The 17,956-nt window shown below is 33.9% G+C and overlaps 3 protein-coding genes across 4 annotated transcripts; 1 reads left to right on the top strand and 2 right to left on the bottom strand.

The window, feature by feature from the left end:
• The first annotated feature begins 3,281 nt into the window (after nt 1-3,281).
• LOC8270703 (probable nucleolar protein 5-2) lies at nt 3,282-6,487 on the top strand. Its single transcript, XM_002533177.4, has 9 exons — nt 3,282-3,440; nt 3,588-3,685; nt 3,770-3,811; nt 3,950-4,129; nt 4,216-4,380; nt 4,468-4,668; nt 5,039-5,536; nt 5,626-5,760; nt 5,850-6,487. The coding sequence occupies exons 2-9, from the start codon at nt 3,608-3,610 to the stop codon at nt 6,237-6,239; spliced, it is 1,689 nt and encodes a 562-aa protein (XP_002533223.2). The 5' UTR covers nt 3,282-3,440; nt 3,588-3,607; the 3' UTR covers nt 6,240-6,487.
• Nucleotides 6,488-6,603: 116 nt separating this feature from the next.
• On the bottom strand, nt 6,604-8,751 carry LOC8270702 (LEAF RUST 10 DISEASE-RESISTANCE LOCUS RECEPTOR-LIKE PROTEIN KINASE-like 2.4). Of its 2 annotated transcripts, XM_015727815.3 has the most exons (3): nt 8,593-8,751; nt 8,370-8,489; nt 6,604-8,007 (listed from the first exon to the last, which is right to left on the bottom strand). In XM_015727815.3, exons 2-3 carry the CDS (start codon nt 8,485-8,487, stop codon nt 6,779-6,781), a joined length of 1,347 nt encoding a protein of 448 aa, XP_015583301.1. In that variant the 5' UTR covers nt 8,488-8,489; nt 8,593-8,751; the 3' UTR covers nt 6,604-6,778. The 2 variants fall into 2 exon arrangements, with proteins under 2 accessions (XP_015583301.1, XP_015583300.2); XM_015727814.3 differs by lacking the exon at nt 8,593-8,751 and having other exon boundaries at nt 8,370-8,586.
• Nucleotides 8,752-10,165: 1,414 nt separating this feature from the next.
• LOC8270705 lies at nt 10,166-16,738 on the bottom strand. The gene is made up of 4 exons (XM_015727812.3): nt 16,303-16,738; nt 16,119-16,216; nt 10,601-10,667; nt 10,166-10,519 (listed from the first exon to the last, which is right to left on the bottom strand). Exons 1-3 carry the CDS (start codon nt 16,556-16,558, stop codon nt 10,614-10,616), a joined length of 408 nt encoding a protein of 135 aa, XP_015583298.2. The 5' UTR covers nt 16,559-16,738; the 3' UTR covers nt 10,166-10,519; nt 10,601-10,613.
• Nucleotides 16,739-17,956: the final 1,218 nt, after the last annotated feature.

Genomic DNA, 17,956 nt, shown 5'->3' with positions numbered 1-17,956 from the left:
AAATCAAATAATCTAGAGACTATTGCAGTCTTCACAGGAAATATTAATTATTCGAGTCCATATATCAAACCCCCGAACATAAATGTGAAATCATGATGTCATCATACCATAATGAAATAAATAAATAAATAAATAAATAAAAATATCTTTGTTTCTTTTCTTTCCGGGACGAGTGGCTCAGTAGAACCCTAAACCCCAAATTCTAGTAGCCTTTCGGCTCTCTTAATCCAACAGTCCGGCGCCCCAGAGAGCAAGCTCGATCAGGTCCTTACCTCCGACTGAACACTTGAATTCCAAATAAGCCGGCTACCAGAGAGCATTGCTCGATCGGGGACCTTAACTCCGGCAATCAATCGAACTCGTACCCTAGAGAGCAAGCTCGATCGTATGCATAAATTCATAATAACCTTATATCCATGATCATTACCGGTGCACGCCATTCCGATGTAACCCATCAAAGTGGCATGTTCTACAAGCCACATTTCCCAAATCGCAATCACCACATTTAATAAATATTATTGTCTAAAGAAGTCATTCAACTATATCAAAATAACGATTAACAATTTTAAAGTAGGACATCATGCAACTCATGTGGAAAACCGATAATATTTGATATTATTATAACATTACTATTAATAATATTTATATTATCTTCAATAATCCAGTTGAAATTATTTATGTTGCGATACTAATAACCATATTATGCATAAACTTTCAAAATAACATATTAAATTCGGACTTAACAATAGTGCAACGATTAAGTGACTTTAACTCACAGATTTGATGCGTTCCACGGTCTCCTCGCCTCGGGTGGAGTCATGGGAAGGCCGAATTATCTAATAACAAAAGACATACAATTAATAGACATTCGAAAATTTTTCCTAAACTTAGACCCTAAGGTCGACTGCCTAGAATTAAATTGGACTCGAGGATTCTGAAAATTTGATGAACCTCCCCTAAATTACGGATATTTACCCCCCAGAAACGGGTCCAGACCCTGCCAAAAACATATCGGACATGCTGGAATTTAATAACAGGAGCCGTGCCACAAGAATCGCATTAATATTTTTCCGACTCCAAAACACCACAATCCAAACAATTTAATTTGATTTATTTTTAAACTACCCAACACAAGCAATTAATAGCCACAATAACTTTCTAATATTAAAACAAAATTTTTAGAGTCTAAAATAAAATTATACCGAGTTAAAAATTAAAATATTTCGCGTCCAGAAAACACCGGGTCCGGTCCCCGCCAATGGTCGAATTCAACCGGAGCGCCTACGCTGCTCAAGTTGCGGGAGTCCGGAAGTACAAGAGTTTTGGCCGGAAAGTGGCCGGAAGGCGGCGGATCGGGCCGGAAAGTCAGCTGCTCACGCGACACTTCCCAAGGTTGCCGGCAAGGACTTTCCGACGGAGGAGGGTTGCTTCCGGGGTTTTCGGGGTTGAGGAACTCGTTTCCGATGCCGGATCGCCGAAAACACGCCGACAAGAAGGCAGCCCCCCTTGTTCTCGACAACGACGGAAGGGAGGAAAGGGAAGGGAGAGCTGCTTGCAGGAAGGGAGGAAGGCGGCAGCTACAAGAAGTGGGGAAGAGTGGGCTGCCAAATGGAAGAGAAGAAAATGGGGAAAGGGAAAGGAAGAGGGAGGAAGGAAAGAGAGAGGGAGGAGAAAAGAGAGATTTTTTTTTAATATATATATATATATATATAGAATTATTATTATTACAACTAAGGGTGTTACAAGAAGCTTCTATTATCACCATTGTCATCTTCATGCCCTTTAACTTCATCATTACCTACACCCTCATTTCTCCTAGCAAACTTTACAATTAATTCTACCTCAACATACACTCCTATAGATCTATTGCTAACACATTTAAGTATATCCATCATCCCTTCTTATCACCGTCCCAGTAAGCTATTTTAATGATTGCCTCATATCCTAAATCTCTTAAATCACTTAAAATATCTAGATAACACTTATATCTGGATCACATTCATCAAAATAAGCAACCTCCCCTCCAACATATTATGTAATCCCTATAGTATTATCCACAAATGTTCCCTCCATGGTATAGTTATCCATTCTGCATGTTTAGTATGATAACCTTTAATCCATGCATAATGTAATTTTTGAATATTAAAATTAATACAGAATCAGTTTCCAAACTATGATTATATTCTTTTAGTCCTAAATACATAGAAATAAGCAACTTAAACAAATGAAACTCCTTTTTCTCCAGTTCTCGAAACCCTAACCCACTTCAAAAGCCCCTATATTTTGGTTTATTTATCAGCTCCAGACCTTTAAAACACTATTTTATTCTACTAACAACCAACATTGCAATATTACATATTTAGAAGTTTTAATAATGTACCTTTTTTGGAGTTGTCCTTTAGTTCCTCTTAAAGCTTTGGGATAAAATGACAATGGTAGAGCAGAAGCTAAATTGAACGTCTCCCAGCTCCTAAGCTGTCTTGATTGAATGGACAAAAACCTTCAAGGACCACAAACCCTAGCTGGAAACTGTACTTTCTCTTTATTGATTGTCAAAGATAATGCTAAAAAGGAAGTTTCTTTATAACATTAGGGATCGTTGCTCCAGGTTTCTATTTTACCGTATTATTGGCATATAAAAACGATGCGTTTTAGTTAAGTAGATGAATCGGCAACTTTTACAGACTCATTTTTTTTAAAGATAAATATACACACAGTCAGGATAGTAATTCAAAAAAAATTAATGAACTTCGAAGCTTTGTAAGATAATGTTGATAATACAAATCAAATTATTAAAACGTCAAAAGTTAGGAAATTTTAAAGTAATTAGGCATACTTTTATGCCAAAAAATAAATTAAGACCAATTCGCTTCTCTACCTAAATAATAGAGGCAATCGTGCACTTTTTTTCAAAATAAAATAATGTTTTGATGGGTCTTACATAGTTTAATATTCAAAGAAAAGAAAGTAACATTTATAGAATACGCCAAACACATAAAATAACTTCCTTTTGATTTTTCATGTATAATTAAATAATGATTTTTTAGAAAATATTTTTCAAATGCAAGTTTTTTCAACGAAACGATAAGAAATTTTTATAATGTGGGTTAATGTGTGGGGGCAATAATAATAATAATGAATAATAATAATAAGAGTAATACTTTAGCAAAATATTATTTTTGGTATATGTAATGCAATCCATCCCTCTTAGCAAATGTGAATGGCGTAATGGATTCAAACTACGAACCCTAACGGGCCTATCTCTTCCTAGGTCAAACTATTCCCGGAGCCGGCCCGGCCCGGCCCGATCAGTTTCCAGCTTTGGCTATCGCTCTCCTTAACCCCTATCTTAAAACCCTAGTCCCTTCCTTCTTTTAAGCGCAGCAGAGAGCTGAAACCCTTCTTCTTTCTTCTGTCTCGTACGTATTATTGTAACAGAGGTAAAAACCCAATGAAATTACTTTATTTATGTTCTTTATGATCATCGCTATAATGGGTCACTTATCTATCCTCTTCTTCTTCTTTTTTTTTTTTTTTTCAAATAATTTGAAGTGGTTTTAATAATGTGTTGGCTGTGCATTGTACAGTTTTGGACTTAAAACAGAATATGTTAGTGCTATTTGAGACGCCTGCTGGCTTTGCCCTTTTTAAAGTTTTGGATGAAGGGAAGCTCTCTAAAGTTGAGGTAACTTTTCTTTGATTTTATTTATTTAGTTTTTGTTTGTAAGTTTTATTTCTTCTAAAATTGTTTCTGTGTCGTTTTTTGCAGGACTTGTCAAAGGAGTTCGCCAATGCAGACTCTGCAAGAAAGGTCCTCTCTAGCCCTTGTTTATTTATTTATGTATTTTTGTTTCTTTTTGGCATCTATGTTAACTATAAACTCTACTGGTTTTCTTTGTTATTATTCTTGTCTCAACTTGTAATTTAGTTAATAAAATTCGTGCTTCAGGTGGTGAAGTTGAAAGCTTTTTCAAAGTTTGAGAACACATCAGAGGCTTTAGAAGCAGCAACCAAGTTGCTTGATAGCGCACCCAGCAAAGGTTTACGCAAATTCTTGAAATCTCACTGTGATGGTGAAACTTTGGCCGTGGCTGATTCAAAGCTTGGAAATGCAATCAAAGATAAATTAGTAATGCAGAATTTCAAACTACAACCTTTTCTAGTTGGTATTTGTTTTCATTCTTCTTATAAGTTGGAGTATTTCTTGCTCTGTAGAAAATAGACTGCGTTCACAACAATGCTATCATGGAGTTGATGAGGGGTCTGAGAAGTCAGTTGACCGATCTCATATCTGGTCTAGGTGCTCAAGATTTGGCACCAATGAGCTTAGGTTTGTCGCATAGCCTGTCTAGGTACAAACTAAAGTTCAGTCCTGATAAGGTACTTCCTTTGTAATATTCTTAATATCCCAATACTTGGATTTTTGCTGGGTTGTCATGGTCTTAATGTTTGTTGCTGTGTTTGTAGGTTGATACAATGATCATTCAGGCAATTGGTTTGCTTGATGATCTTGATAAAGAGCTCAATACTTATGCTATGAGGGTCAGAGAATGGTATGGTTGGCATTTTCCAGAACTTGCTAAGATTGTGCAAGATAATATCCTTTATGCCAAATCAGTGAAATTGATGGGCAGTCGCGACAATGCTACCAAGCTAGACTTCTCTGAGGTAAAGTTCTGTTTTAATTAGAGTATTCACATGATATTTCCTGTATTTGAGTTTTCCTGTGTGGGCCATGATATCCTGTCTTCTACCCATTTAATTGTATGATTATTTTGTTTCATTTTTAGTACCTTGTGGCATATATTTTTAACCTGTGCCATCACTTGAACAGTTAGTTTGGGCTATCCTTTCTGTGGGACTGACCTTATTTTTATTGAACCTTTGTTAAAATGATACATTTTCTCAGTATAGAAATACTTGTTAGAACATGAGGCTACCAGTATTATTTTCAATGAGAGGAAAGACAGTTTGGATAACATTTTTTGGCATCTACTTTCAATAACATTCTCCTTCTCTTCTTTCTTCTCATTTACAGATTCTTCCGGAAGAGGTCGAGACCGAATTGAAGGAGGCAGCTTTGATATCCATGGGAACCGAAGTTAATGATGTTGATTTGATGAACATAAGAGATCTCTGCGACCAGGTTCTGTCGCTTGCTGAGTACAGAGCTCAACTGTATGATTATTTGAAGAGCAGAATGAATACCATTGCACCAAATTTAACTGCTCTTGTTGGAGAGCTGGTTGGAGCTCGCCTCATTGCCCATGGTGGCAGCTTATTAAACCTTGCAAAGCAGCCTGGGAGCACAGTTCAGATTCTTGGTGCAGAAAAAGCTCTATTCAGAGCTCTGAAGACCAAGCATGCAACTCCAAAGTATGGGCTTCTTTTCCATGCATCCTTGGTTGGTCAAGCATCTGCAAAGATGAAGGGAAAAATTTCTCGATCACTTGCAGCAAAAGCGGCATTGGCTATTCGATGTGATGCTCTTGGAGATGGCGAAGATAACTCTATGGGATTGGAGAACAGATTGAAGGTACTTGATACATAGATATCTCTGAGTTCTTATCTTTAAATCTATATTTCTTCTCTTGAGGGGAATTTTCATACACAAAATTCTTGTAGCTTGAAGCCCGGTTAAGGAATCTTGAAGGTAGAGAATTGGGTCGTTCTGCTGGATCAGCCAAAGGCAAAACTAAAATAGAAGCTTATGACAAGGATCGAAAGAAGGGAGCTGGGGCGTTGTTAGCTGCTGCAAAGGTCCGTGCTGCATTTACAAAAAGCTCTGCTTGTACACTTTTTTCTTAATATATATCTGGTTATTAAGTTAACTGTTTTGCTTTTTCTAGACATACAATCCTTCTGCGGATTCTATACTTGGCCAAACGTTGAGCTTCAACACTGTGAATGATGAAGAAATGGTCCCAGTAACTGAGGAGACTCCAGTTACAGCTGAAAAGAAGAAAGAAAAGAAGAAAAAGAAGAAAACAGATGACGAGACAGCTTTGACAGCTAATGGGAATGGCACTGCTCAACCAGAAGCTGAGGAGGTCACGAAGAAGGATAAGAAGAAGAAAAAGAAAGAGAAAGCTGATATGGTTGAGGCACAAAATGGCAGTGAGAATGTTGAAGAGGGAGAGAAGAAGAAAAAGAAGCGAAAGCATGCAGAACAAGACGAAGAGGAAACAGAGATACCGAGCAAGAAAGAGAAGAAGAAGAAGAAGAAGAGTGATGATTGATAATATATTCATAATGTATTAGCCAACAATTTTGGATGACTTAGGCAGCTTAAAATCTCTGTAAAATTCGATTTTCTTTGCTCAGTTTTTTCTTCTTTCTACTTTTTCCTTGTTATCTGTGACCTGTTTGTATTAGAGGAAGATCCCATCATTGCAAATGTATTTTGAACTGTTCAGAATGCATAGACGGTCGGAATGTCCTTGCTGAACTGAAATATTTTTGGGTTTTATTTATATTTATTGCATGACCGAGTCTTTTCGTGGGCATCTTTTTGAGGGATTATAGTTCTAATATGAAGGACAAAACGTTGCTTGGCTAGCCAAACTATGCCTTGAAAATTGGATTCCGGTCTTACTGAGGTTATTTTCCTGAAATGTCCTTCAACTAGGGGATTAAATACTGAAATTTCAATGTAAATTTCAGTCCATGATTGATTCATATTACAGATATATAAACCTTGACACTGTTGCCTATCGCTAACAAGCAGCTAACTAATTTCAGAAGTACGATTCCTAGATGCAAGGTAACGTTGTCTTCCTTATTCAGACATGCTCGAGTCTTCAATACTGCTATCACTGTTCAATGCCAGGTTCTGAGCTGCAGATTCCAAATACTGAAATGGGTTCTGAGGCGGATGCTGTATTTCCACGCCTCCTTCCAGCATCTTCACCACATCACTCATCAGAGGTCTTGCATCTGGTGAATCCTGAATGCACAAGAAACCCACACTGCACATCTTCTCTGCTTTCTCTTTATCCTTCCCTTCAATTCCGCAGAGCGCCAGCATCACTCCCAATTCATTATTCTTGTACATATCCCATGCCCATCTCGGAAGCCATTGGCGGGACTCGCTAAGATTAGCATCAAAATGTCTTCTCCTGGCAACAATTTCGAAGAGAAGAATCCCAAAGCTGTACACATCACACTTGTGAGTCACAGGATGGTTCCGATCCCACACCTCTGGCGCAGAGTATCCAAGTGTTCCTCTGCCGCCACTCAATGCTACCTTACTACTTTCCCTTCTGTTACATAGCTTTGCCAGTCCAAAATCCGCAACCTTTGGGTTAAAGTTGTCATCAAGGAGAATGTTTTCAGGTTTGATATCGTAGTGAACAATCCTTTGCTCACACTCCTCATGTAAATAAGCTATGCCTTTCGCAGTTCCTATTGCAATCTGATGCAGCTTCTCCCATTCTGTCTCTCGTCTTTCGTCGAACAAGAATTTGTTTAGAGATCCGTTCTCCATGTACTCATAAACAAGAGCCATCATAGAAGGGTCGAAGCAGAATCCGTAGAGTCTAACCAGGTTGACATGATAAGTTCTTCCTATAGTGCTCACTTCTGCCATGAACTGTTCTTCCATTTTCTTATTACTTGAATGATTAGTGAGAACCTTGACAGCTGCTAGCACTCCGTTTGGTAACTCTCCTGCAAAGACTACTCCGTAGCTGCCTGAACCCAATATCTTGGAGCAGTTATTGGTGATTTCTTCGATCTGCTGAGGTGAGAACCTGACAGGTTTTTCTCTTGCTATCTTGCTGAGAAATCTTTCCACTGTTGCAAACTGAATACGTGAGTCTTGATTAACTGGGACCTCCGGCTCCACTCTGATAGTCATATGGTCAGAAGATTCTTGTTTAGAAGCTTTGTCAATGTCAATGTTTGCAATCCTGGCATAACCTGGAATTGCATTTCCTACTTTCTTCAAGCAGTCAATAATGACATATACTATAGCCACAATTGCTATAATTATCACCACACCCATAACTGTAAAAGAAACAAAAAGAAACAAAAAGAAATCAACATTATTACATGAGTCTCAGATTAAGATTGTTTCTAGCGGTGAGCAAAACCAAACGGAAACTGGAAAATAAACCAAATCGAACTCTTTAGTTCGGATATTCGTAATTTTTCGGTTCGGTCCGGTGAATAAAAAGAAAAAGAAAAGTTCTTTTAATAAGAGAAAAGAAAAAATGTTATACATGATCACAAAATAGTCAGTAACCACCTTTGCCTAGTAGTAAGGCGAGACCATTTTAGGAGCAAACATCACAGTTTAAATCTGAAACAATGTTTAAAGCAACAAAATTACAAATCCAATCTATAAAATCAATTAGTTAGATGGTTACCAAAGGATTCTGCTACTCCCCATTTCATGGTAGAGTTGGCCTGTTCAGTGAATTTGTTGAATGCATCATCTGCATCTTTTTGGGATTTGTCATAATCATTTGGGAATGAAAAACTCATGCCTGTTGTCAAGAAAACAAACTCAGAGAAGGTGAATTGTAAAGGGGAAGAAAAGAAAAAGAAACCAAAGCACTGAAGTATGTAATCTGTAAGTGAAGAATTCACCATAAATTGCCGTTGGCTAGTCAGTCAAGACGCGTTTTATTTATTTATATAATTCTCAATGGAAATTTCGTATTGACTTTAGAGAATTATTAATTTCCTTGAGTTTGATGTTCTTGTCCATTGCCCATTAGCATGTGAGTATAAGGTGGAAATCTATGAGGAAAATCTCACTAATTAAAAAAGCCTTGCCTCGTAGAATTATCTGTTGTCAAATTTGGACAACAGCAATTTAATAATCAATACCAGAAGAGAAAAATAACAAAAAAGAGTTTTGTTTGGGATTTTCTCTGACCTAAATTTACTCAGTTACTTACAACACCAAAATTACGAGGTAAATGTCAGCCTGTGTTCATGTTTGTTAGGAGGTAATGAAGTATAAATTATTATTTTATTACATTACTTTATTATTTTGTTTATGTGGTATTATATAATATTTAATGTAATGTTTTATTCATATATATAAGTTGAAATAAAATATATTTGATGCATTAGCATAATGTTCTTGCTATGTGAATTTATTTTGACACAGACATAATGGTAAAGGGTAATTTCTATGTTTATTTGAATTATTATATTAATAATGAAAACTAAATATTAATCAATATATTACTTTCCTAATTATATTAGAATTTTCAATTCCAAAAGATAGTTTAATTGACATATTAACAAACTTATTACAATATCTCTATTGAATTGTTAATTATATGTGTTCAATTTAGTATAGTAAAATGTTATATATAAATAGTTTTTTTAATAAGAAAATCCAATTTAAATTTTTTGGATACAATTATAATTAAAATAATAGTGATATCGTGTATTGTCCAAGCAAATTACTATTTTGATATAATATTTTTAAAAAATAAAAATATATAAAATTATGATTGCTTATATAATATATTTATATTTATTTTTTTTATCAATATTCAATACAATTCTAACGTTTCGACCATACTAATTATCAGCCGCTTACTGCCACTGTCGGGCCAGTGATTAGAATCCAATCGTTGGATTCTGTTAGATTTCAACCATTATAAAGTACTTTTTTAAGAATAAATTAATAAATTAAATAATTTTTATAAAAAAATTATTTACTTAACATTCTATATTTATACTACTATCACAAATAAACTAAATGTTATAATTATATTTTTTTATTATAACTAAATATGGTAATAATTAGTATATTGTAAATTTTCATTATATTAGATTTTATATTCTATTTCATTATGTTATATTAGACATAGTCTGAATGTTTTACACTTATATATGTATCTATTCACTTGGTCAATAAATAAGTAGAATAGCTAGTGTTAAACTACTTCAGGGACAAATAAATAAAACTTGATGGTGCTTCTAAAATTACAGTATGAATAGAAGTTGATTGAACATCAATTTATTTTTACAAATTTTATAAAACCCTAATTGTAAAATTTCTTAAATTGAACAACTTTATTCAATTTTATAAACCCTAATGCATCTCAAAATATCCAATGCATGAAAGGCATACAAACAAATCCCACAATTTGGTTTTCATCAATTAGCATTCATAATTTGATCACCCAGAAGAAAATCATGGCCACAACATACTGCAAGTTAATACTTTAGTTCAGTTACCAGAACAAATACATCTCCACAACTTGGAGTTCTCTAATTAGATTGCAGTTCCATTAAGTCCATAACCAATAAAAAAAAACTTGGCACAAAAAATAGACTTTCAAAGAGATTACATAACTTATAGCCTAATGCACAGCCAAACTTGGTTAACTGCTGTATTAGATAGCAAAATGCAGAAAGGCAGATCTTCAGTAACTCCGACAACGGTCCCCCCTTTGAGCATCCAGATCACTGTTGCCTCCTATATATTAGGTATATAGAGAGATGGTATACAAAGGTACTACAAAATGCGTCCTCGACCAATTTGGGAAAACTGCATGCCAACAATTGCTTGGTCACATTGAGTCAAATAATGTGTTTGGTTAAAGAGAAAACTGATACAAGATGTCATTACCATCCCAACCATGTTACACACTCTGTACTTTGCTTGATATGTCTTTAGCTTTTACATCATCTTTTTCCTGCATAGAGAGTGGAAAACATCAAACGAGGTGAGAGATTCATCCACTGTTATTAAATGTTCAAGGAAGAGTATCATAGACATCAACGCCAAATAAGGTAGGCACATTAACAGTAAGGACAAATAACCACTCACATGATCACATTAAAAGTTTCAATCATTCATCACAACTGCCATATCTTCAGAAAAACCTAAGAAAGTAAATTAGGATATTTTACAGATATAGGGTCCTATTAGATAGAAGTATATTCAGTGATTCAAAGAATCAGTTTATCATCAAATGATTATTTATCTATAATGCTTGACTGAATTTCATTGAACAAACTGAATGAGATAATGACAGTTTCTTATTTTCTTTACATTTTACCTTTATATTTTCTTTGAGATATAAGGTATAAATTATTAACTAGGTTGTGGAGTAAAAGCAATCCTGTTGCGCAAGACCTAGTGCATCTCCTAAAGAAAATATGAAATCTAACAAAATTTTCAATTCTATACTTAAATGATATATTCTATAGCCAGAATAACCAATAGATATTCCTGCAGTCCTTTAAGAGAAAGGGAGGTGAGGAGAAGAGTTCGACTATAGCAATTTATTTAATGCAGAATGGATGAGGACATTAACTCTGTGTTCCTATATTAGAGTGCATAAAACTAGATATGGCACTGATAAAAATGCATTACAGTACTGCACAAACTTTATGTGGGACAAACCAACGACGTAAAAATGGCATAAAAAATCAAAGTCCTCACTCAGAAGGAATTACATTTATCGCTGTGCCTTGCAGAACAAATCTATTTATGCATTCTGAGGCCTTTTCAGCATGTAGACTTTTTTGAAAGTAGGTTTTAGATGGAAATTCTGCCTCACAAAGATCCAGAGTTTCAACATGTTCTCAATTTATTTCCTTGAAAGGCATTAAGCCAGCAGCTTAAAGTGGCAGTTGTGTTTAGTCTTAGCTGGGAGTTTCCCTCCCTACAGAAAAAAGTGTAAGAAGAAAAAAATGCAAGGGAAATATTAATGATCTGGGCTGCAACACCACATTGAAAAGATGTGAACAATTTGGGGACCATTTAAATGGTGGATGTGAAGAGGATGTTAACCCTAGGATTAGAGCAGGGTAGACAAAGTGTAGGAGTTCCACGGGAGTCTTACGTGATTGAAAAACTCTATTCAAGTTAAAAGGAAAGTTTTAACACATTGTAATATGGCTGGCTATGATGTATGGTAGTGAGTGCCAATGAAGGGGCAATTAGTCTCTAAGATATTGTTGCTGGGATGAGAATACTGAGATGGATTTGCAGGCAAATGAGAATGGATAGTCCATAATGAATGTATTAGGGAAATTGATACAAACCAAACTAGCACAACAAATCCTACTCCAACAAGGAGTTTTGATAATACAAATCCTACTAGCTCCAGGAATTCTAATCCAGTAAAGAGTCATGACTCAACTAGGAATCCCGCAAGGAGTCCTGATGATATTAAAATTTCAAGCAATGAAAGAAATTCTAATTCAACTAGGAGTCCTAGTTCGATTTAAATTGTAAGTCAATGAGCTTATCCAAGACATTTGGACTAAGAACACATCAAGGCTTGAAAAATTGGATTTAAGTTCAAGGCTCATTAATCTAATTCAGTTTATTGGGCTTGAATGAATTTAATTGAGCTTAAAAAGACCAAAGAAGCTGAATTTGAGCATATGAAGACTTTGGGCCTAACTTGGCTTATGTTATGAGTCTCATCTATATGACTTATATAAATTAGGGTTTTATGGCTTATTTTGAGTGGCCACACATATATTTTAACCTAATTAAAACTTTGTTTAAGTTATCTCTTTTAGTTAATAAGGTTATCTTTATCTTAGATGAGATATAAATTCTTATGCGTTAAGATTTAAGGTTCTCTAAGACCTATTTAAGGCTAGTACGAATTTTAATGTAAAAATTAAGTTGAATGATAATTTTACCTTAAAGCTCGTTTGCTTTATCTTTGTGTTCTTGTTTGAATACAAATCTTACTTATCAAGGAGTTGATCTATCCTTGTGGTGTACTTGGAATTTGGGTTTAAAGGACTTAGTTTTCCTTAGGTTCTAATTCTTGATCATTTTTTTAAGAAATATGTTTTCTAACCTTTCTTAGGGATTGAACCGAATTGGTTCTTCGAGTTTTCATGTTAATATGTTGGGGGTACGCAATTCAAAAGGGGTTTTCAAGCTTATTTGTGGAGGTTACATATCATTTGGTATCAGAGCCAGGTTGATATGGAACCTCCATGAATAAGCTTGAGAACCCCTTTTGAATTGCGGACCTCAATACATTAACATGAAAACCCCAAGAACCAATTCGATTCAATCCCTAAAAAAAGTTAGAAGACAGATTTCTTAGAAAAATGATTAAGAATTATAACTTAAGGAAAACTAAGTCCCTTAAACCCTAATTCCAAATACATCATAAGGATAGATTAACTCTTTGATAAGTAAGATTTGTATTCAAACAAGAACACAAAAACAAAGCAAACGAGTTTTAAGGTAAAAATACCAATTATCATTCAACTTCAACTTAATTTTTACATTAAAATTCGTACTAGCCTTATATAAACCTTAGAAAACCTTAAATCTTAACTAATAAGGATTTACATCTCATCTAAGATAAAGATAACCTTACTAACTAAAAGAGATAACTTAAACAAAGTCTTAGTTAGGTTAAAATACATGTGTGGCCGCCCAAAATAAGCCATAAAATCCTAATTTACATAAGTCATATAAACGGGCCTCATAACATAAGCCAAGTTAGGCCCAAAGTCATCATATGCTCAAATTTAGCTTCTTTGGTCTTCTTAAGCCAATTAAATTCATTCAAGCCCAATAAACTGAATTATATTAGTGAGCCTTGAACTTAAATCCAATTCTTCAAGTTTTGATGTGTCCTTAGCCCAAATGTCTTGGATAAGCTTATTGACTTGCAATTGGAATCAAACTAGGACTCCTAATTGAATTAGGATTCTTTTCGTTGCTTTAACTCCTAATATCATCAGTACTCCTTGCAGGATTAGAATTCCTAGTTGAGTCAGGACTCCTTATTGGATTAGGATTCCTTGAGTAGTAGGATTTGCATCATCAAGACTCCTTGTTGGAGTAGGACTCGTTGTGCTAGTTTAGTTCGTATCAGAAATGGTGGGGGGTGGCTTCTATTGAGAAGTAAAGATAATGTAGATTGAAATAGTTTGGGCATGTGGCTTGCAGATCTATTGATGCTCCAATTAGAAAGATCAATCATATTAAGGTTGGTGGAGTGAAGCAAGGAATGGATAAGATCTAAACGAACATGGAGAAAAGTAGTACAATATGATCTAGTGGCACTACATTTTTCTGAAAATGTAGCCCAAAATCATTTAGAGTAGAGAAAGAGAATCTGTTAGTTGTTTTGAATTAAGGAGTATAAATTGCTCTTTACTCATTTTACTGTTAGCTATCGACTTTTGAGCCAGATAAGTATACCTGTCTCTCCCTCTCAATACCCTCCACACTCCTAAGAGTAAATACCTTTAAAAAAAAGGTTTTTGAGCATTCCAAAAGGATATCCACATTCAATAAGTACAAATGTACGCTCTTACGCTGCCAAGATGCTCAGGTTATTCTCATTACTGTTGGTCTTTTATCTCAGTGGAAGCAGGCTCAAGCACTTCGTGGTTACTCGGTCCCATCCCCCTCCGCTGGTGTCTCTTGTGTTTGGCAAAAGCCTTCTGCTGGTTAATTCAAGTGTAATTTTAATGGCTCAATTTTTGCTTCTCATAGAAAGAGTGGTTATAGTTGGGTTATTCAAGATGATTATGGTTCGTGGGTAATGGGTAAAGGGCAAAGCAGGTTTGTTCTCTATTCCCGCTGATCCATTTCTTGCAGAGATTATGACCTGTAGGGAGGCCTTGAGTTCGATGAAGTCTAATGGTTTCAGAGATGTCTTCCTAGAATTTGACTGTCATCTTTTGGTTTCTGGTCTTTGTTCCGTCTTCTTATTGATGATTGTAAACTCCTTTGGTAGGAGATTAATTGTAGTGTTGCTTTTGTTTATAGATTAGCGAATCACCTTGCTCAACCTGCGATTTCTTTGCCTCGTCTGGAGGTTGTTTATAACAGCCCTCCTTCTTTTCTTTTTGATGTATTGAGTTGTGATGCTTTTAAATGAAGGTTTTTTCCGTTTCAAAAAAAAAAAAAAAGTACCCTCCTTGGCCAAACAACTAGAACTGTGGATCTAATAACTAATTTTAGCGACTATCACCTTATACCAGTTCATTTTATACTTCAGGATGCAAAACCATGTAGAAATAGGAAATCCTTCTAAGAAATTACTAAGTTTTTGAAATCCATTATCTAACAGTAACCTATTCTTTGCCATTCACGCTTTAATTGCAAAATATCATATAAACTTTTATTCCCCAAGGTGCATGCACCAATTTAGACAATGATACATCTAGTTAAAGGACAAATAGGGTGCTCCAAAGCATAAGGCTCCCCTCGTTACGAGCATTATATTAGGTCAAAACATATGCAACCTTTCCCTTTGCTGTGAAAAACAACTATAATTAAAAGGAACAAAAGAAGACAGTATTTCTGTGATTTGAACGCAAGAACTTAGATCACTGCAATTTCCAGTTACATTGCAGAGAAGGTACTTCCTCTCATTACGGATACTCATAAGTGCATAATCTGTAGACTAAGCAGCTAGGGTACTTGAGAGTTAAGTGCTTCAGAGTAAACAACCCAGGACAGCTGAAGGAGGCTGATTGAAAGCAGATTGGTCAACGGACTAAGAAGATCAGATAACAAATTATATAATTATTTCCCAACTAAAATACAAACCAAATCCTCATCATACTATATGCTGTTCAAATTATCACATTATGGCATTAGGGCTCTTGTTTGTGAATGAATAGATCCCAGAAAAAAGAAGAAGAAGAAGAAGAAAACGCAAAAGCTCATTTAATCACCGAAAGCGAGTGAATTTCATATGCACTGAAAAACGTATCAGAAAACAAATATTCCTTTACACAAGAGAAATGGATAGCAGAAACAATACATTAATTAAAATTAAAGTAGAAACAAAACCATTAGAAACAGAATCTTGTTTGTCTTAGAATGAGGAACAATGAAGCAAGATAATGAGTGAAAGCAAATGAACAGAAAAGCAATTGCTTCTAAGCTACTTCCAGTTTAGCTTCAAGGAGATTCATCCTACCAACCTAAATAATGATACTCAATTAAGACAGTCATATCTGATGCCACAAAAACAAACTTTTAAAGCCAAAAAATAAAATAACAACAACATGATGAATGGTGACAGCGGTGGTAATCTAACAAGAAAAGCATATTAAGTCCTTTAATTAAGCTTAACACATGAAGAAATTCTAAAAAACAGTAAAAGAAAGCATTTGATCAATGAAAGAAGACATACCAATTCCTTGGTCTCATAATAATCATCCAACGCCCACTGATACTTAGACTGATTTAACCCGAACCAGCGTGCTAAATGCTCATCTAAGCTCGAATGTGCTGCAGAAAAAGAAACACCCTTTTCAACTTAGTATATAAATTAAAAGACAAGCAATGACAGTAATAATCTTGATTTTGAATTATACCATTTTGAACTTTAGTGACAGCATTTCTGAAGAATCCAGAAACGGACCCATTTGGCAAAGTGTGAGAAGAAACAGACTTGTCGATTTGCACCGGAGGAGGCTGAACCGGAGGGGGCGTAGAAACCATCTTTTTAGGGGATTCAAAAACCGGCTGCTCGACCGGTTTAGGGGTGGAAGGAGGGGTCATAAAGACAGTGTAAGGTCCGATTTTGCCAATCATGGGAGGGGACGTTGATGGGTCTTTGTTGATTGGCATTGTGATTGAAATGACGGGATGGGTAATCCGAGGAAGTGAGTGAGTGAATGTGTGAGAGAGAGAGATGTTTGTTTTAGTGGAAAGGAAGATGAAGAAGAGTAAAGAGTAGTGATAGATTCTACAAGGGTATGTGAACTGTGAACTGTGAACTGTGAACAGTTTGCACACAAACCAACTTGTTAGATCTTTGTCTTTTAACATGTCTCCTTTCTTTTTCTCTATTATTATTATTTTTCTCAAAAAAAAAAAAAAAAAAAGAAAAGTACTTGCCTGATTTTGAGGCATATCTACTTTTATACAGTAAGTCCTATATAATCTATAATTATATATATATTTTTTGGATTTACATAAAAAATTATGTTTATTGTTATTAAATAATTAAATTATATGCTAATTATTTGATATTACGTAATAAATAGATGAGGATAAATAGAAACCGTCATATCCAACTGATTATAAAATCCCAATAAAGTAAATTGAAAATATTAGTTAGTCAAAAATATAGTTTTAATTACTTTAATTTTCTATCAAAAAAATTCCTTTAATTTAAGAAATTAGATTAAATAGTTAATTTTTAAAATTTAGTTATGAAAATCTACATCAATGGAATCAATTGATTTTATTTTATATTTTTATAATTTTTATTTATATTGACTGTTCATCATTAATTCATGTATTACATAATAATTATTATTATTTTAACTATAATTAATCATATATAAAATAAATATATAATTTTTTAATGGTGCTCCTAATATTTTATGATTATTTGTCATATTTTGATAATAATAATAATTTAAAATAATTTTAAGTTCATTTAATAAAATTTAATATTATTAAGATTTTATCAAAGTATATAATAATCATTTTACAAATATGTCTTAATAAATCAATTGATTATATATAAAATTAATACTATAAATATAATTGCTATGTTATTTTTTAAGTTTAAAAATTATTAAAAAATTAAAAAATTAAATTATTGGGCAATATAATACAAAACAATTATCATAATATTACTTTTTATAATTGTAATTACTAATTTGTTAGAGATCCCACATATGGATTAAAATTTAACCAATAAAGTGATTAATTCTAATTGTTTTGATATTAATTGGATTCCAATTCTGGCTCTATAATTTACCTATTTATTAATATATTTAATTATGAAAATTACATATTAGTTAATGTATTAATTATACAATTAATATAAAAACTATATATTAGCATATTATTATAAAAAAATGCAAATTATTTTTTGTAATTTATATATATATATAGATTTTATATAAATATAATTTTTATAATATTTTTAAATAATTTTTGAAATATAAAATATAAATTTTTAATATATTATTTAAAATAATTTATAAAACCGGTTAATTAAACTAATTTTAT

Source organism: Ricinus communis, chromosome 3 (assembly GCF_019578655.1).
Source record: "Ricinus communis isolate WT05 ecotype wild-type chromosome 3, ASM1957865v1, whole genome shotgun sequence".
Taxonomy (NCBI): domain Eukaryota; kingdom Viridiplantae; phylum Streptophyta; class Magnoliopsida; order Malpighiales; family Euphorbiaceae; genus Ricinus; species Ricinus communis.
Note: the sequence above shows the minus strand (reverse complement) of the source record. Positions and strands in the feature narration are given on the sequence as shown.